General features: G+C 38.5%; 2 protein-coding genes across 3 annotated transcripts; one reads left to right on the top strand and one right to left on the bottom strand.

Annotated features, from left to right (window-relative positions):
* On the bottom strand, positions 1-13,081 carry pho (phoenix). 2 transcript variants are annotated; one of them, XM_053617701.1, is made up of 5 exons: positions 12,828-13,081; positions 12,020-12,368; positions 7,637-7,737; positions 6,752-6,818; positions 1-6,055 (listed from the first exon to the last, which is right to left on the bottom strand). In XM_053617701.1, exons 1-5 carry the CDS (start codon positions 12,944-12,946, stop codon positions 1,610-1,612), a joined length of 5,082 nt encoding a protein of 1,693 aa, XP_053473676.1. In that variant the 5' UTR covers positions 12,947-13,081; the 3' UTR covers positions 1-1,609. The 2 variants fall into 2 exon arrangements, with proteins under 2 accessions (XP_053473676.1, XP_053473677.1); XM_053617702.1 differs by lacking the exons at positions 7,637-7,737; positions 12,828-13,081 and having other exon boundaries at positions 12,020-12,038.
* A 1,108-nt stretch (positions 13,082-14,189) lies between these two features.
* c28h11orf54 (chromosome 28 C11orf54 homolog) lies at positions 14,190-18,849 on the top strand. The gene is made up of 8 exons (XM_053617703.1): positions 14,190-14,345; positions 14,560-14,658; positions 15,309-15,382; positions 15,478-15,579; positions 15,696-15,872; positions 17,081-17,230; positions 17,369-17,485; positions 17,917-18,849. The coding sequence occupies exons 1-8, from the start codon at positions 14,282-14,284 to the stop codon at positions 18,088-18,090; spliced, it is 957 nt and encodes a 318-aa protein (XP_053473678.1). The 5' UTR covers positions 14,190-14,281; the 3' UTR covers positions 18,091-18,849.
* The last annotated feature ends 889 nt before the right edge of the window (positions 18,850-19,738 follow it).

Below are 19,738 nucleotides of genomic sequence, written 5' to 3'. Positions count from 1 at the left end.
AACTAACTTGATTCTTGGATGTTCCACAACATTCAACATATTAATAAAGGAGTAAAAAATCACATTCTTTAATTAATTAATATTCCACTTCATCTCAGGCCACATCACACCACCCCACCATTGAATACTTTCCTATAACATGCTCCCAAAGTGCTTTATTCCTTAAACAAAACCATATGTCCTTCTTCTAATGAACTCACTCAAACATTTTAAAAAGAAGTCAAACATCAGATATCCACGAAGACTTTGGAAGCAAATTGTAGTAGTACCTGTGGTACCTGCTCCTCTTTCAATGTTCATAAGGTGTAGTCTGCTCTAGTTTTAGCTGTTAATGTATTGTTCTTGTTTATTGATATGATTTTTGGTTATGCTAACTGTACCTTTCCCCCCTTCTAGTTGACTTAATTTAACCAATGTTACTTCATTAATTTTGTGACTTACATACTGATATCTTTCTAGTTCTAGGTTCAAGTTTGCAGTAACTGTCTAAAATATGATTTAGTACAGCCTAATTATGACATGAAATCCATGTAGTTGCTTCAGAATTGAAGTATAAACACTGAAATGCTTATTTTGCCAGCCTAATGGCTTCACCTAACTAGAAAATCTATCACTGGCAAACATGGCTACGTTTCCACAGCACAGAACAGTGTAAACTTTTTAATTTTTATTTTTTTTGTGACTAACCTCATTAACACACCATTCATTTGAAATTGAAGGTAACATTTTATTTAAAAAAATAATAATAATGTAACATTACAGTTTCTGCATAAACCGTGATCAAAGTTGAACTTCAAACTTCTGCAGTGTTCAGAAATAACTAGCAGTTAAGCCTTACGTACCAGACGAGGTAGACGCTTCCCCTCTTCAGGAAAATAATAAAGCAGAAATATTTAACATTAGCAATGTAGTGTGGTTAATTTTCTTAATTAAAGCAGTTTTGTATATGAAAGTTCTACAAAAATAAAGACTTTGTTATTTAAAAAAAATATATATATAAAAATACATATTTAAATGGATATTAAAAAAAAAGTTTTCAATTTAAACAAAGGGATGCGGCTGTACACTACTAGTCAAACGTTTTGGAAAACCTAGGGCTTCTTATGATTACATTGCATCCATATCACAGCACTGTTGAACTCTCGATTCTGACTGGTTCAAGTTCTCCGACACAGGAATGTCGGAAAAATGAAGGACATTGTACTTTGCAGTTTGTCAGTAACATGACACGTTTCATTGTCTTATTAACTTCAAGAGAGAGGACAAAAAGAGATCCTGGTGAGAACTGTTTACAGCTGTTACAATTTAAGCGATACCAGGAACAAGCTGGTTGCATGGATGTTTCACCCCATTAAATGCAACTATAAATGGATAAAAATGATGTGGAAATTCACTAACAAAAATATCCAAGATTTGGATTACAAAAATATGCATTTTCGACACTTTGATGGTTAAAGTAAATGGTACTGTTACAATAGCCGTGAAAACCGTGCTCCATAGTTAGGGATAAAAACAACTTACATTTTGTAATAAGCAAAAAACCCCAAAACAAAACAAGCACCCTAACATTTGAAGTGAAAATAAATAAATAAATAAATAAATAAATAAATCACAGATGGTCTCTCTTTCTCTTCTTTTTGAGTTTTGCACTGTCGGTCCGTGAACACTGATTTGACTTGCCAGAGACAGCGACTTTTTCAGCTCCGAGTGTGGCATCTAAACCATTATCCGGGTCTCTTACTTGCTTCTTTTTCTTAATATGTACTAATAATGCACCCCCTGAGGATGAAATACTGTCCTTTTTAGCATGGCATGTGTCTAAAACATCTCTTGATTCTTCTGCAGCACATAGCTTAGGTACAACATCTAAACTCTGATTCCCATCTCTATCAACTGTGTCCTTTCTATTCTTTTTCTTCTTCTCCTTCTCAATTATTGCTTCTGAAGGTTCTGATGGAGAACCACTCTCCTGACACACTTCATGTTCAACAATCTCAGGATACACTTCTATGTCTGTTTCTACCCATTTCTTCTTCTTCTTCTTCTTTTTCCTTCCATTAGGCTGTATGGTATCCTCTGACTGCAGTACTTGTTGGCTACTTTCAGAACGGTCATCTTTGGTCCTCTCACATTTGTTTGTCTCATTGGTGTCATTCTGTCCACTACTTGAAGCTTCTTTCACCACTCTTGTCTGTTTAGTATTTTGCCAATGGGAGTCATCCAGATGTAACAAGCCGTAAGAAACCGACCACGATCCATCATTTTCCAACTCTTTCCTTTTCTTCTTCTTTTTCTTGTTCTTCACTGGTTCTGATGCACCAAGACCTTCCTCCTCACCAATCCCTCCAGTCTCACTTCTGGTGCTTGGGGTATTGGATGTTCTCATCTCTATGAGCCCAAGTCTGAGAGACACGGATGTATTTTTAGACGCCTCCTCTTCTTGACGTGTTTCAATTCTGTCCTTTTTCTTCTTTGGCTTTCTCACCAGAACCACCTCAGCTGCTTGCTGCTCAGAATCTTGAGTATCTGGAGCCTCCACTTGTTCTGTCGTCTCTACCAACAATGCCTCAACGTCCATATTTTCTTCCCTGACCACCTTTTGCCGTTTCCTTTTTTTCCTCTTCTTCCTTTGAGTTACAGAGTCATCTGTCAAATCTATGCTATTCACTGGTTGGATTTCTATGCCTGCTGGTATTTCGGGGATTTTCTCCAACGGTTCTCCAATATTGTTACTGGCCGTAGCCATCTCTCCTACTTGTCCTTCTCCAACATCATCTATAAACTTTTTCTTCTTTTTCTTGACAGTTTTGATACCATGGCTTGAATAAGATTCTTCACTACACTGCCAAGCCACGACCTCAGATATCATAGGACTTGAATCCTGTTTCGTCTTCGCCCTTTTCTTTTTCTTTTTCCTTTGTGGTTCAAGACAATCAGACTGAACAAAATTAGAAAGATCAGTTCTGGTCAGTTGCTCAGTTTCCTCAGCTATAGACACCAAAGAAGCTGAACCTTGACAGGGGATCTGGATAGCCTCCTCTACACCAATCCATTCATCTTCCTGAGGCACTGGTTGACCATGTTTGTCTTTTTTTCTCTTTTTCTTTGGTTTAATTCCATTCACTGACACACAAACCACTGAAGAACAAACCACTGAAGAGTCCTGAACTGATAGACCTGAGTCTGCAGCAACACTGATGTCTGGCAAGGTGTCAACTGGTTCCTCCAACAACCAATCACTTTTGTCCTTTTTTCTCTTTTTCTTTGGTTTACTTCCACTAACTGAAGCACAAACCACTGAAGAGTCCTGAACTGATAGACCCGAGTCTGCAGCAACACTGATGTCTGGCAAGGTGTCAACTGGTTCCTCCAACAACCCATCATTTTTGTCCTTTTTTCTCTTTTTCTTTGGTTTACTTCCACTAACTGAAGCACAAACCACTGAAGAGTCCTGAACTGATAGACCCGAGTCTGCAGCAACACCGATGTCTGGCAAGGTGTCAACTGGTTCCTCCAACAACCCATCATTTTTGTCCTTTTTTCTCTTTTTCTTTGGTTTACTTCCACTAACTGAAGCACAAACCACTGAAGAGTCCTGAACTGATAGACCCGAGTCTGCAGCAACACCGATGTCTGGCAAGGTGTCAACTGGTTCCTCCAACAACCCATCATTTTTGTCCTTTTTTCTCTTTTTCTTTGGTTTACTTCCACTAACTGAAGCACAAACCACTGAAGAGTCCTGAACTGATAGACCCGAGTCTGCAGCAACACTGATGTCTGGCAAGGTGTCAACTGGTTCCTCCAACAACCCATCATTTTTGTACTTTTTTCTCTTTTTCTTTGGTTTACTTCCACTAACTGAAGCACAAACCACTGAAGAGTCCTGAACTGATAGACCCGAGTCTGCAGCAACACTGATGTCTGGCAAGGTGTCAACTGGTTCCTCCAACAACCAATCACTTTTGTCCTTTTTTCTCTTTTTCTTTGGTTTAATTTCACTAACTGAAGCACAAACCACTGAAGAGTCCTGAACTGATAGACCCGAGTCTGCAGCAACACTGATGTCTGGCAAGGTGTCAACTGGTTCCTCCAACAACCCATCATTTTTGTCCTTTTTTCTCTTTTTCTTTGGTTTACTTCCACTAACTGAAGCACAAACCACTGAAGAGTCCTGACCTGATAGACCCGAGTCTGCAGCAACACTGATGTCTGGCAAGGTGTCAACTGGTTCCTCAAACAACCCATAATTTTTGTCCTTTTTTCGCTTATTCTTTGGTTTACTTCCACTAACTGAAGCACAAACCACTGAAGAGTCCTGAACTGATAGACCCGAGTCTGCAGCAACACTGATGTCTGGCAAGGTGTCAACTGGTTCCTCCAACAACCGATAATTTTTGTCCTTTTTTCTCTTTTTCTTTGGTTTACTTCCACTAACTGAAGCACAAACCACTGAAGAGTCCTGAACTGATAGACCCGAGTCTACAGCAACACTGATGTCTGGGAAGGTATAAACTGGTTCCTCCAACAACCAATCATTTTTGCCCTTTTTTCTCTTTGGTTTACTTCCACTAACTGAAGCCCAAACCACTGAAGAGTCCTGAACTGATAGACCTGAGTCTGCAGCAACACTGATGTCTGGCAAGGTGTCAACTGGTTCCTCCAACAACCGATAATTTTTGTCCTTTTTTCTCTTTGGTTTACTTCCACTAACTGAAGCACAAACCACTGAAGAGTCCTGAACTGATAGACCCGAGTCTGCAGCAACACTGATGTCTGGCAAGGTGTCAACTGGTTCCTCCAACAACCCATCATTTTTGACCTTTCTTCTTTTTTTACACTTGACGTCATCAAAGTGAAGTGCAGAATATTCATTCTGACCCAAATCAGCTTGTCCTGGTGCCAGGTTATCTGAGATCTCAGGGTCTTTAGTCTTTTTATCTTTCTTCCTCTTCAGAAATTTCAATCCACCAAAATTGAACAGTGGGGTCTCGGTCTTCTCTTCCTGTCTGACCATGAGGATATCCTTACTAGGACTTGAGTAATCATTTCCTGTGGATCCTGATTTGTAATCCTCTAATGGCAGTGATGAATGATGGTGTGGATCTTGCATATCCAACGTCTTCTTGTCCTTTTCCTTTCTTACCTGGCATATATCTCCAGCTGTTGGTGAGACTATTTCACTCGGGCGAGTCCTCAGAGATTTGGAATATTTAAGAAAGTCACCCTCCATATCTTCCAAGATTAATGAACTCTTTTTCTTTTTTATTGTCAAACCTATGTCATCATGTGGTACTACACTGCTTTCTAAGACTTCCTTATCATTTTCAACACTAGTCTCTTTTAAAGGACTTGACTGATTATTTGGTTCTTGAAAAAGATCCTGTGAGCTGATGAAACCTCCACTAACACTACCAAAGTCTTCGTTTTCCAGTGGCTCATGATGTACGCCTTGATGGATATCCTCGACTTGTACTTGGTGTTCACAGGATGAGATGATCTCCAAGCAGAGTGCATCTTCCTTTCCTTCTCTGTCCGTAGGGTTTTCCTGCAAAATCTGGGTTTCATTTCCAAGTGGCTCATGATGTACGCCTTGATGGATATCCTGGACTTGTACTTGGTGTTCACAGGATGAGATGTTCTCCAAGCAGAGTGCATCTTCCCTTCCTTCTCTGTCCACAGGGTTGTCCTGCAAAATCTGGGTTTCGTCTTCATCCTGGTCTACCAAATTTGGCCACTGCGTCTCCTCGTCTGACATTTCATCAATTGGTTCCATCCAGTTCCATTCGGCAGATTTCCTGCTTTTGTCACCGTTCTCCGTGGACCGAGACACTTCTATATTAAGTGAGCTGCTCTCATTATATACATCTGTGCCATCTTGAGGCGCCATCAGGTCTTCATCAACTTTCCTGGTTTGATAACACGTCTCCTGCTCCTCTTGACATTTGTTGCTTTTCTTAGTGCACGTTCCTGGAGCCTGTCTCGTTTTCCATTTCAGGGATGGTAGCCATGTTTGTTGGTTTCTTTTATGTGTGTTCTCAATAAAGCAAGCTTTATCCTAAAACAAAATCAGACATATTGATTAACAATAATAAAATGTCTGTTTGATGGCTTGAGAGGAAACTAAAGAATAACTAGAAAAGAATGAAACAATCAATCATGACGTTTCTGAAAAGTCAAATGCCAAAACGACGACGCAGAATTACAAATTTTGACTTCAAAACGGCATTCAAATGGATTCTTGTTACTTGAGGAACCTGCCACCCCTGAAGTCACAGATACAATGTAGTAAACAGTTTTTTTTTAAACATTCAGTCCCTCAAAGAAACCTTGAAATGGTTCTAAATGGCAGACATTTTCACTGTTAATCTGTTGCTGCTCAAAAAAAAAAAAAAAAAAAAAAAAAGTGTTGCACTTACCATTTAAGTTATTTGTGAAGTGATACATTTGACAAATTTTTGAACTCTTTCAGTTGAAAAATTTGGTGTATCCCTAAATCACTAATGCTTAAACTAATGAGCATTAGGTAGGAAAGGGGGTGGGGCCAGCAAGGGTGTCAGTTAAAACTGCAACTGTCAGTAATTCCAAATTCATATGTTGATTGGCTAATTTGTGGTTTTATTAGATTTTTTTTTGCTCATTTGCTGTTTTATTATTTATTTTTATTATTCAGGGTTTTTGTCCTATTCAGTTTTTTGTTGCATGGCAAAAAGTGAAAACATCACAACTGTCAAAATATAACTGTAAAATATACCACTTTTTTAACGTCCTCCTCATCATCATCATCATCATCTTCTGTTTGCATACTGCTTTCCTTCCGTCTGTAAATTAAATCCGAAAAAATAAGTCAATAAAAGGACAGACAAATCAAATAAAGATTAATATCGTGTATTAATATGTTCACTCGCCTCTTGACTGAAATGAAAACAGCAAGAGTTTTCTGACACTGATTCTATGTTTATAACATTCCTACCACAGCACTACTGCATTCGCAATTCAGTTTTTTTGGAAGGTGTTAAGATTAATTTCAGCAGCTCCGATAGTCTTTTCGGCTGTAATTCCGACGACAGGTTTATTTTAATTTGCTCGTTCTAATACGTTATGATAACAAATGACACGAGGACTTGTATGCTCGGACGCTCCACATAATTGAAAAAGCGTGTAATTGTTGATAAAATGACCATTTTTTGAAAAGGGAAAAATTTTCTGTTAGATGTTGATTCATTCATTTATTTATGGAAGGAGTCACCGGTGGCAGCACTCCGTTTTCCACCACAGGAAAGTCTTCAGGACAGAAAAGATCCCAGTTCCTCAGGAACATGACAAAATGCATCAACTTCAAGAAAGGTTGGTGAGGGGACTCATGGACCTTCAAGAATGTCAACCCTAACTATCAATGGTTAATAAGTACATAATTTATTAGTATACTGAGTATAATGTAATCTTCGTTATAGGAAAATGATCAACTTCACGGTCCTAACAGTAAGTCCTGCTTACTAAGGCTGCTCCACACCACTCCATTGTAGATCTTTTTCCTCCAACAGCATGGCCAATGTCAAATTACATGCTTCAACAGAAACAAATATAAAACCTACACAATACTGTATTCATGTTTTGTATAATACAATGGTAAACTCACTCAGAAAGCAATAAAGATGGACTCAGCTCTCCTCTTCTTTTGTCTCCATGACCTTTGCTCAGCTTCAATATGCATTTAAAGAACCCACCAACCTCTGAATTCTGATAGACGGAAATAAAATTTAAAAAAACGATTACCTTCACCTTATATAGCTGGAAAGAAATGTAATCTATCTAAAATTGAAGAAGAAGAAAAAAAGTTTCCAGACATTTCCATTTTCTGAGAATGCACTTAAATTGTTGTCATTCCTTTAACATTCAGCTGATAGATACAGTGCACTCCATTAATACTGGCACCCTTGGTATATATGACCAAAGACGGCTGTGGAAAATTTTGCCTTTATTGTTCAACCTTTTGTTTTAAAAAAAAAAAATTCACATAAATAATCTGCTCTCATGGATATCAAACAATTGCACAAAATAAGTTTATCAAAAAAATATCTGTTCTATACAATATTTATTTTTTTAAAAATTATAAAAATGTTATATACAAAATATACAATGTGCAACAATTATTGGCACCACTATGAGTTCATGAGAAAATATATTTTAAGTATATTCCCATTGATATTTAAAAAAAAATTTGTACAACAAAAATTTTTTGGATAAACCCGTGTCGTGTTTGCAATCGTTTGATATCCATGAGAGCAGAGTATTTTTGTGAATTTTTTAAACAAAAGATCAAAAGTTTCAACAATAAAGACAATTTTTCACAGCCTTCTTAGCTCATATTTACCAAGGGGGCCAATATTAGCGGAGGGCACTCTAGAAGTCTAAATTAGATTAATTATTAATCTAAAGTCTTATTTATAGAACAATTTAAATTATATTAATAGTGTACCATGGTTTGGGAGGGAGATGTAAGGCGGTTACAATCTTCTAAGGTGGTATATATATGAAAACGTATATAGCATCCAATATGTGATATTTTGAGTACAAACTTTCAGGGACTGTTGTTTTATTTGAATGTGATTGTTTTAATTTTTTTACTATTATTATTATTATTTTTTTTTTTTTAAGTATTGCAATCTCATATGTATACACACACACATCAAAAATGTGACCATCTGACCTTCGAGGGCTGAGCAGCTTGTTCCCTATCCTCTGCCTTTTTTCCCCCTCCACTATTATTTTCTTTTTCTGAGTTTTCCCACACTTCTATTCCATCTTTAAAGTTACAAACTTTAGCAAATATGACAAACAAAGGATCAGCGAGTCAAGACGGATGCCCAAAAAAAACCAGCTATTTCTGCACTAGGCATCAACATCCAACAGATTGTAAAGAACACTCCAACTACTGACAAAATAATCGTACAAGCGGGTTCAAATGACATTTCTAAACAGCAGTCAGGAGTTTTACAACAAGATTTTCTTCGGCTTCTGGACTCTGAACTCCTCTTCACTCAAACCGCATACATCAGGCCCGATACAAACAATCGGGAGGGGGTTCGAGACACTTTAGTAGGATGCTGGGGATAAACATCTGGCAGACCTCTACATGCGCTGCCCAAGGGGTGCATTTCGGACAAATTTAACCTGCTCTGGGAGCGAAGACATCTCTTTAAAGTGGACGGATTTCATCTGAACATTGCTGAGCTTAGTTAGAAGCCCATGTATTTCATCCATTTCTTCAGTCACATTTCTCAGTCTGGTGACGACTGATCTGAAGCGTGACTGTAGCAGTGCTATCCACTTCCCGGGGTTGTGTGTAGCAGTGCTGTTGTTGTTGCTGCTGCTGAAGGCTGTTAAGAATGGATGGGAGATTCTGAGTAGGTTATAAGTAAGCATTCGAGTCCCAGTCAGCATCGCACCCCAAGACTGATTCCTTCTCCCACTACATTTTTCAGCAGTACCTTCCAGTGAGCGTGTCTGACATGTAGGCAACCATGCTACTTTTCAGAATATCCCTGTCATTTGCAATACTTGGTGGCATTTCCGCAGGAAACAGAAGAGGTCCTCAGATACATGTCATTTAATTAAGGTGGACTGTACAAGTAATTATTATAATAACAATCACATCTCCCTATTCTTAAATCTGCAGTACTAAATATAAAGTCATCAACAAAAATAAGTCTTTTGTAATTAGCAAACTTGTTGCTGGGTTTTCTTTTCCTGACAGAAACATGGCTCGACAGTAATTACAACCCCCAGGTTCTAAATTCTTTGGTGCCCCTAGACCACTATTGTGTCTTCTTTGAAATTACAGCATGTACTAAGACGATGAGTGATTAGAGGACTATCACTAAGCGCTATCTCACCGCTGATACAGCTGTGACCTTCATGGAGCTCAGATCATCTGCAGAGTTGGGTATAACGCGTTACAAAGTAGCTGCATTCTAATGACTTTCTGAGAACGCAGTAATCTAATGCATAACATTTTTTAAGTTATGTAATTTGATTAGTTAGTGATGTCAATAAAAGTACATTACTTTCATTACAAATTTACTGTTAAGAAAACAATATTAAATAAAATGCATTTTTAAAATAAATCACGTTTTGCATGGCTGCCAGGGGCGTAACCTGTCCTGGGCATTCGGGCCTGTAGCCCTGAATAATTCTCCACTTGGAACAGTTTGTCACTACGTAACTGAACATCAGTAAAAGAAGACGGTGGTGTTGTAATTTTATATCCTCAGTGAATGGAGGCGAGACCAATCGGACAGCGTTTACAGGAAAATACGTGGAAATACTGGTGTCTTATTGGCTGACAGTTTCTCAATTCCGCCAAATGTTTGCTCACAGTCAGTGTGAGGAAAAATGGATAAACCCCGATTTTTATTTATTTATTTAAAGTGTATTACTTTTTTTGAGTAACTTACCCAACACTAATCATCTCGGCCCCCCTCTTTCACTCCCTTCCTTAGACGCTCTAGTAGAGAGCTTTAGTGTCAGGCTGACCAAATGTATTAACTCCGTTGCCCCCTTAAAAGCAAAATCTGTCTCTGGGATAATTAAAGCTGCCCCTTGGAGAAACAGTACCTCCATTGTAAGAACATTGCAAAAAGAGAATGCAGACTATAAAAACCAACTTGAAAATAGAGCTGCAACAACTAATCGATAAAATCGATAATAATCAAATAGTCCATGGACCCCCTAGTGGTTAGTGGAGTAATTGCAGGGGGTCCGTAGGAAAGTTTTTAAAGTGTTTAAATAATAACTTATATATATATATATAAAAAATATGAAATAAATATAAATTTTAATGTTAATATTATTAATGTTAAATATTAATAAAATAAAGTACTTAGTACATAGAAATGACTGTTTAATATATAGCCTATAATTGTTGTGGAGTGAGGGGGTCCTTGTGGATTGTTCGAAATATGCTGGGGGTCCAGAGCTCACAAAAGGTTGAGAACCACTGGTCTAATGTATGAATTTTAGAAAGGTAATATTGTCTCAAATTAGTTTTTTACCAACCTGAAAGTTTGCCCCATCCAATTAATCGAAAAAAATAACTGGCTATGAAAATTATCGTTAGTTGCACCCTACTTGGAAAATACTTAGCTCTGCTAAAAAATCTTACTTTTTCCAAGTTTCACTGACAACCAAAAAGACTGACGACCCCAGATTCCATTGCACAGAAACTGCTCTTCTAAAAGTTTTTAAATGATCTGCAACAAAATACAGACTCAGGTAATCTGTCAATTCTAGTTCTTTTAGATCTCAGTGCTGGTCTTCGACACAGTTGATCATGGGATTCTGCTTGACCGACTGCAAAACTGGGTTGTCTTATCAGGCCTAGTCCTAGATTGATTTAGATCTTACATAAATGGCAGGGAATACTATGTTGCACTGGGTACACACACCTCCAGACGTCATGTGATATCTTGCGGTGTTCCTCAAGGCTCAATTTTAGGTCATTGTTATTTAACTTGTATACGCGGCCATTAACTGGTGTAATTAATCGATACAACACCTCCTTCCATCAGTATGCAGAGGTCACGCAACTCTATCTCTCACTTACACCAGAAGTCGATTAGCACCCTTGTAAACTGCATAAGAGCATAAACATGTGGATGTCACAGAACAGTCTGAAGCTAAATAAAGGTAACACTCCGGCCCTTACATCACTTCACTGGCTACCTGGGTCTTACAGAATTGGCTTTAAAATCCTGTTGTTAATTTTCCAATGTCTTCATAGTGGTGCTCCTACATACCTTTGTAATATGATCCCTAAATATACTCCTGCTAGATCACTTAGTTCATCCAACTGCAACCTGCTGGTTTTACCCAAAACACAGCTGAACAGCGGCGAGTCTGTGTTTAGTCACTACTTTGTAAACATTGTTTGAAAAAGTGCTATAAAGCTTTACTAACTTATGATCTAAAACTACCTTGATATTCACAGTTGTTGTTTTTTTTGTCATTTGTACATCCTTACCACTATAGTTTGTTTTTTGCAGACAGAGACAGACTTCTTCAGGAAAGGTACCCCCATCCACTTTGGAGATACTCTCTTACAACTCGGGCGAGGCCGCTGGTTAACCCTGCCACATGAATTAGCCAGCAACTTCCATCTACGAAGCATGACAGGATAAGTCGTTTCACTGTCGGAGTCACTGCTCAGCCTCGTGTCTTTGTGCTGTGCATTGCGGCCACCGGCTTTCTCTTGCACATCCTCCACCTCTTGACTGAAGGGACACGGAGGATCGTTAGACGGATGGTGTCTTTTGACAGTCCTCGAAGGTGAGGTCACAGACTGGGTCAAAAACAAGCTGTCGCCAGAGTCACTGTGAGACAACAACAAAAAAAAGAAAGAGAGATAGGACATTTAGAAAGAATGGGATGAATGCAATGACAGGATGTATTCCCACCCGAGGACCGGTGTTTCTGGGCAAGGCTGCGGATCCACCTCAATTATATGAATATGTGAATACTTTAAGAATTATATGTGAAATAAATAACTTGAGACTTATAGAATATAATACATGTTAACTTTAACACACTCGTGCCCAGCTGTGTGTAGCACTTCCTATCCTGCACATCAATATTACGTATTATACCTCAGATATTATTATTATAGCATATATTAGTTTCGATTCTTCGAACGAAAGAATCGATTCTTCAGTGTCGACTCACCCAATCGCCCAAATGGCCACTGAATGGAAGCAACAAGCGGTGCAAGAGTTACAAGGCTGATATAGTGGTCATTTTTGCTTTTCATATTCCTATTAAACAGAATGATTTACCTTTCAGACGCAGGTGATTCACGCACAATTTCTCTCTGAGAGTCACTCTGTACCGAATCCTTGGAAATATTCTCCCCAAGCCCCAGTTTACTGTGGCTCCTAGTAACGATAAAAGACATGCTGGCTGCTACCTTAATGTCACACACGCTTAAACAATTCAGGTCACTTCTAGCTCCTTTCACTATTTATAAGCTAGCTGAAGCTTCCTAAACACACACGTGCGTTTAACATTGTGTATAAGACAAACCGGAAGTCGAACGCGCACGGAGGCGGGACGACTCGAGGAAGCGCTGCTTCTAACGGACCAATCACAGAACTATTCGAGTTGATGACAACGACCATCGTGAATCAGGGTACCTTCAAGAGCGCTAGGACAAGAACGGTTCAGAAGATTTCTTCATTCGTAGATCTTCAACTCACTGTAATGTCTATTACTGTTGTTGTTATTGTTGTAAATAAATAAATAAATAAATAAGCACAAGTATATTATTTAATAGTCAGAAAACTTTCAAAGTATCCATTCATCTTCAATACCACTTATCCTCCAGGGTCACGGGGAACCTGGAGCCTATCCCAGGGTGCATCGGGCACATGGCGGGGTACACCCTGGACGGGGTACCAATCCATCGCAGGGCACAATCACATACACACACCCATTCAAACACTACAAACATGTTGGACATGCCTATCAGCATGTCTTTGGACTGGGGGAGGAAACAGGAGTACCCGGAGGAAACCCCCACAGCACGGGGAGAACATGCAAACTCAGGGCACACACAGGGCAGCGGTGGGAATCAAACCCCAAACCCGAACGTGCTAACCACTAAGCCACCGTGCGCCCGGAACTGAAACTAGTTTGAACGTTTAAAAGTTTTTCTCACTATTAAATAATCATTATCATCAATGACAACAGCAATAATAGTGCAAGTTTAACTTTTTTTTTTTCCCATTCCATCTGGGTCCACTCCCACACCCCCTCACATTTAAACAAGGCCTCACATATTCCACACTTTTAAATCATTATGATACGTTGATAGCTATTAATCAATGTAATCAACAAATTTAAAACATGTTTATTTGTGTCTGATAATTCAGTATCAAAAACAAAAAGGCCTTTAAAAAAAAAAAAAAGTGTCTCTAAAAATGCCTAAAAGTGAACCCCTGCCCCTATGTACATTGGTTAACTTCTATTTACATAGGGGCTACTTATTCACTAACCTGGCATTTTCAAATAAAATAAATAAATAAAAACATCTGAAATGATTTTAGATAAATAATTAACTGTTTAATGATTTAGCCTATGTACCAAGTATCATTAGATCATTATAAAAACCTTATTTAATAGATGTGTGCAGTGAACGCGGCACAATGTAGTGCAGCCTCTCTCACAGTGCTGTGTATCATGTGATCTCTCTGTGTGTGTGTGTGTGTGTGTCTCTTTTCTCCACTACAGGATGGCAGCCAGTAAAACTGTAAAGTTCCAGTTACACGTCCCTGATCTAGAGGAATTGTGTCAGGGTGAGAGGTTTTTTATGCATTTACACCAAAACATATTAAAAAGTTTATCATTGTTCTTTTCGCTGCTTGTAAACGTTGGCTTTGCTGCAGAGATCAAAGTACAGCATGCCATTTGTGTTTGTCTTATGAATATGCTGCGATTCTGATACTGAGATATTCTGAACGCTGATTTACTGATGATGACATTAAACGAGTCTTTACTGATTTGCAACAGTGCTGGAAAAGGGACTGAGGAAGAATTTTGAAGAGGTAAAAGTGCGTGTGAGTGAGTGTCCAGATCTCACACAGGAACCCTTCGAGTTTCCAGTCAAAGGTATGAAGTCAGTGTGTTAAACAACCAGTTGAGCAAGCCAAGTCAAGTTCTAGGTCCTTTCTTAAAAAAGTGGTTCCAAAAATGTACGCGCTTACAAAATGTGGTTAACTGGCTTTCATGAAGTGAATCATTTCATTTGAATCTGTAATTTGTCTAAGAGGGGTTCTCTTATAAAGTCAGCTGACCAGTCAATATCACAGTAACATTGAAAAGAAAGAAAAAAACATTGGCAGAATTTAATTTTCATCTACATGTGATCTTTAGGAAATTTCTATGATGCAATTTCCTGTTGAACATGTGACTTGAGGAATATGGCGAGTAAGGCGGGGATGGGACACCGGTCCATCGCAGAGAAAAATGCAAAATATACATCCACACCTAACAAATCCACAATCTAACATAGATAAAACCACCTACTGGCATGTTTTTGGGAGGTAGAAGAAAACCAGAGAACCCAGGGGAAACCCATGTGGACACATGGAGATCATGCAGAGTACCTTTGCATAGACAGTAACCCGAGCTCAAGATCATCTGTTTAGGGTTTTTGTTTGTTTTGCTTTTTTCTGATCCCTTTAGGAGCCTGGTCATTTTAGTGGAAAGTTTTCATATAATGCTTGTCTTTTCCTGTTTTTCTCTTTCTCCTTCAATAGGACTATGTGGTAACCCTCGCATTACTGATGTTGGCGGTGTCCCCTACTTGATCCCATTGGTTCAAGTGGACAAGGTCAGTAGACCTAAATCCTGAATAATGATCTGTTTGCATGTCATGGCATAACTTGAGGTCAATAAATAAACACAAATTATTTTATATCATCCAAGGTCTATAACATGAACACTCTAGCCAAGGAGTTGGAGCTGCCTGGGGCATTTATTCTTGGTGCTGGTGCCGTGTCATCAAAGACCGTTGGAATGAACGCAGAGGTAATGACAATTTATATAACCACTTAATGCTACGTAGAGCAATACAGGTGTAGAATATGCAACATTTTGTTCAGTGAATAGATCTCTTACTCATTACTATATGTTATGTTTCAAAGCTGATGCCTCTGGTGTTGACGGAGCATGAAGGCAAACCTGCTGTCAATGCCAGCTACTTCTCCTCCGTCAACCCAGCAGATGGGAAATGCCTGCAGGAGAAATACAGCGACAGGTTCTGTGACTGTGACTTTGGGCTTCTAGCAAACCTGTACGCATGTGAGGGTCAGCCTGGGAAGGTGAGCGTCAGAATCTGACACTTTTTTATTCAGTAAATATACAGGGTACTGACACAACATTATGAATGCAACATGAATACAAAAGGATGGCACGGTGGTAAAGCAGGTAGTGTGGCTGTCTCACAGCTCTAGGATCCCTGGTTTGAGCTTGAGCTCAGGTTACTGTCTGTGTGAAGTTTCACAAGTTCTCCTCGCATCTGTTTGGGTTTCTTTTGGGTTTTCCGGTTTCCTCCCACCTCCCAAAAACAAACTGGTAGGATAATTGGTTATGCTAAATTGGTGTGAAAGAGTGTGTAAATGTGTATGTGCATGGTGCCCTGCAATGTACTGGAGTTCTGTCCAGGGTGTATTCCAACCTCGTACCCAGTGTTCCCAGTGGGATAGGCTCCTGATCACCACCCTGATCAGGATGAAGCGGTGACTGAAGATGAATAAACCAACCAAGCAAAGAATGAAACAGCCAAAACAACCAATCAATCAAACAGACTAAACAAACAACCGTTCCAGCCAAGCAAACAAACAGTCAAAACAACCAGACAATCAAATAGTCCAAACAAACAAGCAAACAAATAGCCAAACAAACAAAAGGAAAAACAGCCAAAAAAACAGATTTCGGATAAACAAATAATGTCTTGGACACATCTTGTGACCAAGGGCTAAACACTTTATAGCAACACCTTGGAGGAGCTGAGTCTCGGCTTGTACATGAGCATGAAATGGAGTAAGGACTGGAGTCAGTAGATTACCTCTGGCTTGTGAAGGGTAGGGGCATCCTGATCAACAAAACATTGCTCAGAAATGAACTCCAAAGCGTCGTAGTGTGACTGGATGAATATTAAGTAAAAAGAAAGGCATTTTGGTTTCTTACTGTTAGCATATTGCACATCATAAGGAAAGGCAGAAGCAGATGGCATAGCCAGATGTTAAAGAAAAACAAATGCAATTCTAGACAGCATTCTTGTTACGTAATATAGCTAATGGGCAAACATTAGCAAGGATGACAAACTGCTGCATGTGGTTGATGTGTAAGTTTGAAAATGATACCTAGAGCTTTAATTAAATAGGTTTAATAGACCTGTTATTCACACAGAAAATAAATCGACCTTTGATTGCTGAATGAATGAATAACTATAGCTTTAACTTATATATAACTATATAAGTGACCGACCTGAATAAGTAACTAATGGTGAAAAGATGCTTGCTCACAGGTCATGGAGGTCAGAGCCAGCAGGAGGACAGGCGAGGACAGTCTCGTTAGCTGTATGAGGAAGACAATGGCGGAACACTATGGTGATAAAAGCATTGCACTTGGAGGGACTTTCATCATCCAGAAAGGGAAGGCCAAGATCCACATCATGGTATATAAAAAAAAAAAATCCAAAATGAAGTTTCTTAAATTTGGTTATCTTTTTCTAAACTGTCATTTAGCTTTAAATTAAACAAAACAATACTTGAAGGTAAACTGTAAGTTACATGACCCATCTTTTTTATTTTAGCCACGAGAGTTTTCCTCATGCCCCTTGAATACTAATGAAGATGTAAACAACTGGCTGAAGCATTTTGAAGTCAGCGCTCCTCTCATCTGTCAGTCTGTCATGGTGTCCAAAGATCCAGTAAGTATCTTTAAGATAATATAAGATAACATTTCTGGATATTATTTATAAAAGATACATTTTTTCAGTAACATGTTATTGTCAGTTATATCACAGCACTGTTGATTGCTTTATTCAGACTGGTCAGAGGGTGTTTTCTATAATAGCATTTCTGATAGTAGTTCAGGCTGCAAGATAAAACACAGGTATATCTTAATGTTCCACAACATCAAACATAACAGAATACGGACAAAAAGTATGACTTTTCATTTTTTATTTGATAAAAAGTATTGCTAGTGATGGCAAATTGCTGTGGTATAAAAGGAATAAAACATTATTATCTGCAAATAATTAACTTTGGGTTGCATTGGGGCACCTCACACCGCTGCATCATTGATTATTTTCCAGTAACAGCACTTTTCCTTACTTATTGTCCATTTGCATCTAAACAGGGTTTGGATCTGAGAGTGGAACATACCCATGGCTTCAGCCATCATGGTGAAGGAGGTCATTACTACATAGACACTACACCAAGCACAGTGGAATACCTGGGATACTTTCTACCTGCAGAGTTTGTTTATCGCATTGACCGGCCAGTGGAGACCCACAATGTTGGCAGAGACTAAATTTAATGTGAATGAATGTTCATATATATAAGAACTGACACAAAAGAATTCACCCAAAATAACAAACATTGTTATTCAGAAAATAACCATAAAATGAAATCATGTATTGTTTAAAGAGTGTTGGTTGATGATTAAATATATTACACACACACACACATCTGTATGCTAGCTAACATTTGAGAGATGTGGAATAAAGCTGTTGTTAGTCATGCTTAGCTAATGTTTTCCTACATTCATTGGTGAAAAAGGCACTAATTTACCAACAGTAACTAAAATCTGTTTGATTCGACACACAACACCTTTTACATTTTTTCCATCTTTCTTATGTTTTTACTATCATCCCTGCTGCAAAAAACAACAACAATAGAAACTCTCATAGAATTTGAATTCATTTTAATGGTTATAATGGGAATTGTATTGGTTTTAATGGAAACTGTAATGGTCTCTTTGGGTCTCCACTGGTAAATTGTTGCCTTCTATTGGTAGCATGTTACTTTATGTCTAGTGGATACCATTATGGACCAATAATGGTGATGGTAATGGTTTTAATGGTTTGTATTGGTATTTGTAGTGGAAACCATTAGAATTTCTGTGATGATTTCTATTGTTTTTCCCCCCAGCAGGGATACTTGAAGTATATTTAATCAAATTGATACTTTGCTATTTGACTGAAGCATTTGAAGGTGCCCTTTAACTTTTACCAGAGTATTTATTTAGAGGAGCATTTCGATTTTACTTGATTAAAGATTTGTGCTTGTACGTTTATCACTTTTGGTAACCAGACAGTTAAAAATTGTGCCGCAAAGTGAATACAGCGGCCTGGTACCATGGCGTTTCTGTGCATGTTCTCTCTATGTCCACATGGGCTTCTCCGGGTTTCCTCTGGGTTCTCCGGGTTCTTCTCATCTCCTGAAAACAGGCCAGCAGGTGGACTGGCTAAGATAAATCGGTGTGAATGTGTGCATGTGATGCAAATAATGTATTCCTGCTTTGCATCCAGTATTCCCGGGATAGTCTCTGGATCTACTGCAACTCTAACTAGGATAGAATGGCTACTGAAAATGAATAAATGAGTTAGTTAATATGGTAAGTAGTTGGTTAAAATGCCTTGAATTAGCTCTTTCTCAAATATCCATGTCTTGTATTTAACGTATAAAAACTTCACAATGTTGTTGGGGGGAGGGGGATGGGGAGGTTCCACTTCGGCTCTAATTGGCTATTTATATCCCTATGGTATTGCATATTTTATGGAGTTACAGACACTTCCCACTTAAATGGGGGGGGGGGGGGGGTGTTCCGGTGTTTGTAATTATAATTTATTACAATGCTCATCTAAAATATAATAATTACAAGACAGCATAGGATGAGGTAAAACTCAAGAATTAGTTAAAATACAGTAGTGGCAATTGTGAAAGTAAACAAAACATGCCAATGCTTTGAAGGATGTGAATTGGAACAGAGTAATGTTATTCAATTGCGAATCTGATTTTTAGAGGATTTAAACCTAACATGGTGAACAAATTATATTATAGAATTCAGGCAATTTTATTGGGGTTATATCATACAGTGTGGCAAGTAATAATCTGGAAAGACTTTAGTAATATCACAGTCTAAAACAGTCTAAAACTGGATTTAAAGAGAAGCAAAT

Source organism: Ictalurus furcatus, chromosome 28 (genome assembly GCF_023375685.1).
Source record: "Ictalurus furcatus strain D&B chromosome 28, Billie_1.0, whole genome shotgun sequence".
Classification (NCBI taxonomy): domain Eukaryota; kingdom Metazoa; phylum Chordata; class Actinopteri; order Siluriformes; family Ictaluridae; genus Ictalurus; species Ictalurus furcatus.
The sequence above is the reverse complement of the archived record's forward strand: the minus strand, read 5'-3'. Positions and strand labels throughout refer to the sequence as shown.

What these genes read in the sequence shown, in the direction of transcription:
- c28h11orf54 (XM_053617703.1), top strand. Translation starts at nt 14,282, where the DNA reads ATGGCAGCCAGTAAAACTGTAAAGTTCCAGTTACACGTCCCTGATCTA. An exon ending in CATTGGTTCAAGTGGACAAG is followed by an intron (nt 15,383 to 15,477) that starts GTCAGTAGACCT and finishes ATATCATCCAAG; the next exon opens with GTCTATAACATGAACACTCT. An exon ending in GTGAGGGTCAGCCTGGGAAG is followed by an intron (nt 15,873 to 17,080) that starts GTGAGCGTCAGA and finishes GCTTGCTCACAG; the next exon opens with GTCATGGAGGTCAGAGCCAG.
- pho (XM_053617701.1), bottom strand. Translation starts at nt 12,946, where the DNA reads ATGTCTTTTATCGTTACTAGGAGCCACAGTAAACTGGGGCTTGGGGAG. An exon ending in GAATCACCTGCGTCTGAAAG is followed by an intron (nt 12,369 to 12,827) that starts GTAAATCATTCT and finishes GTTGTCTCACAG; the next exon opens with TGACTCTGGCGACAGCTTGT. An exon ending in GCAAAAAACAAACTATAGTG is followed by an intron (nt 7,738 to 12,019) that starts GTAAGGATGTAC and finishes TCCGTCTATCAG; the next exon opens with AATTCAGAGGTTGGTGGGTT.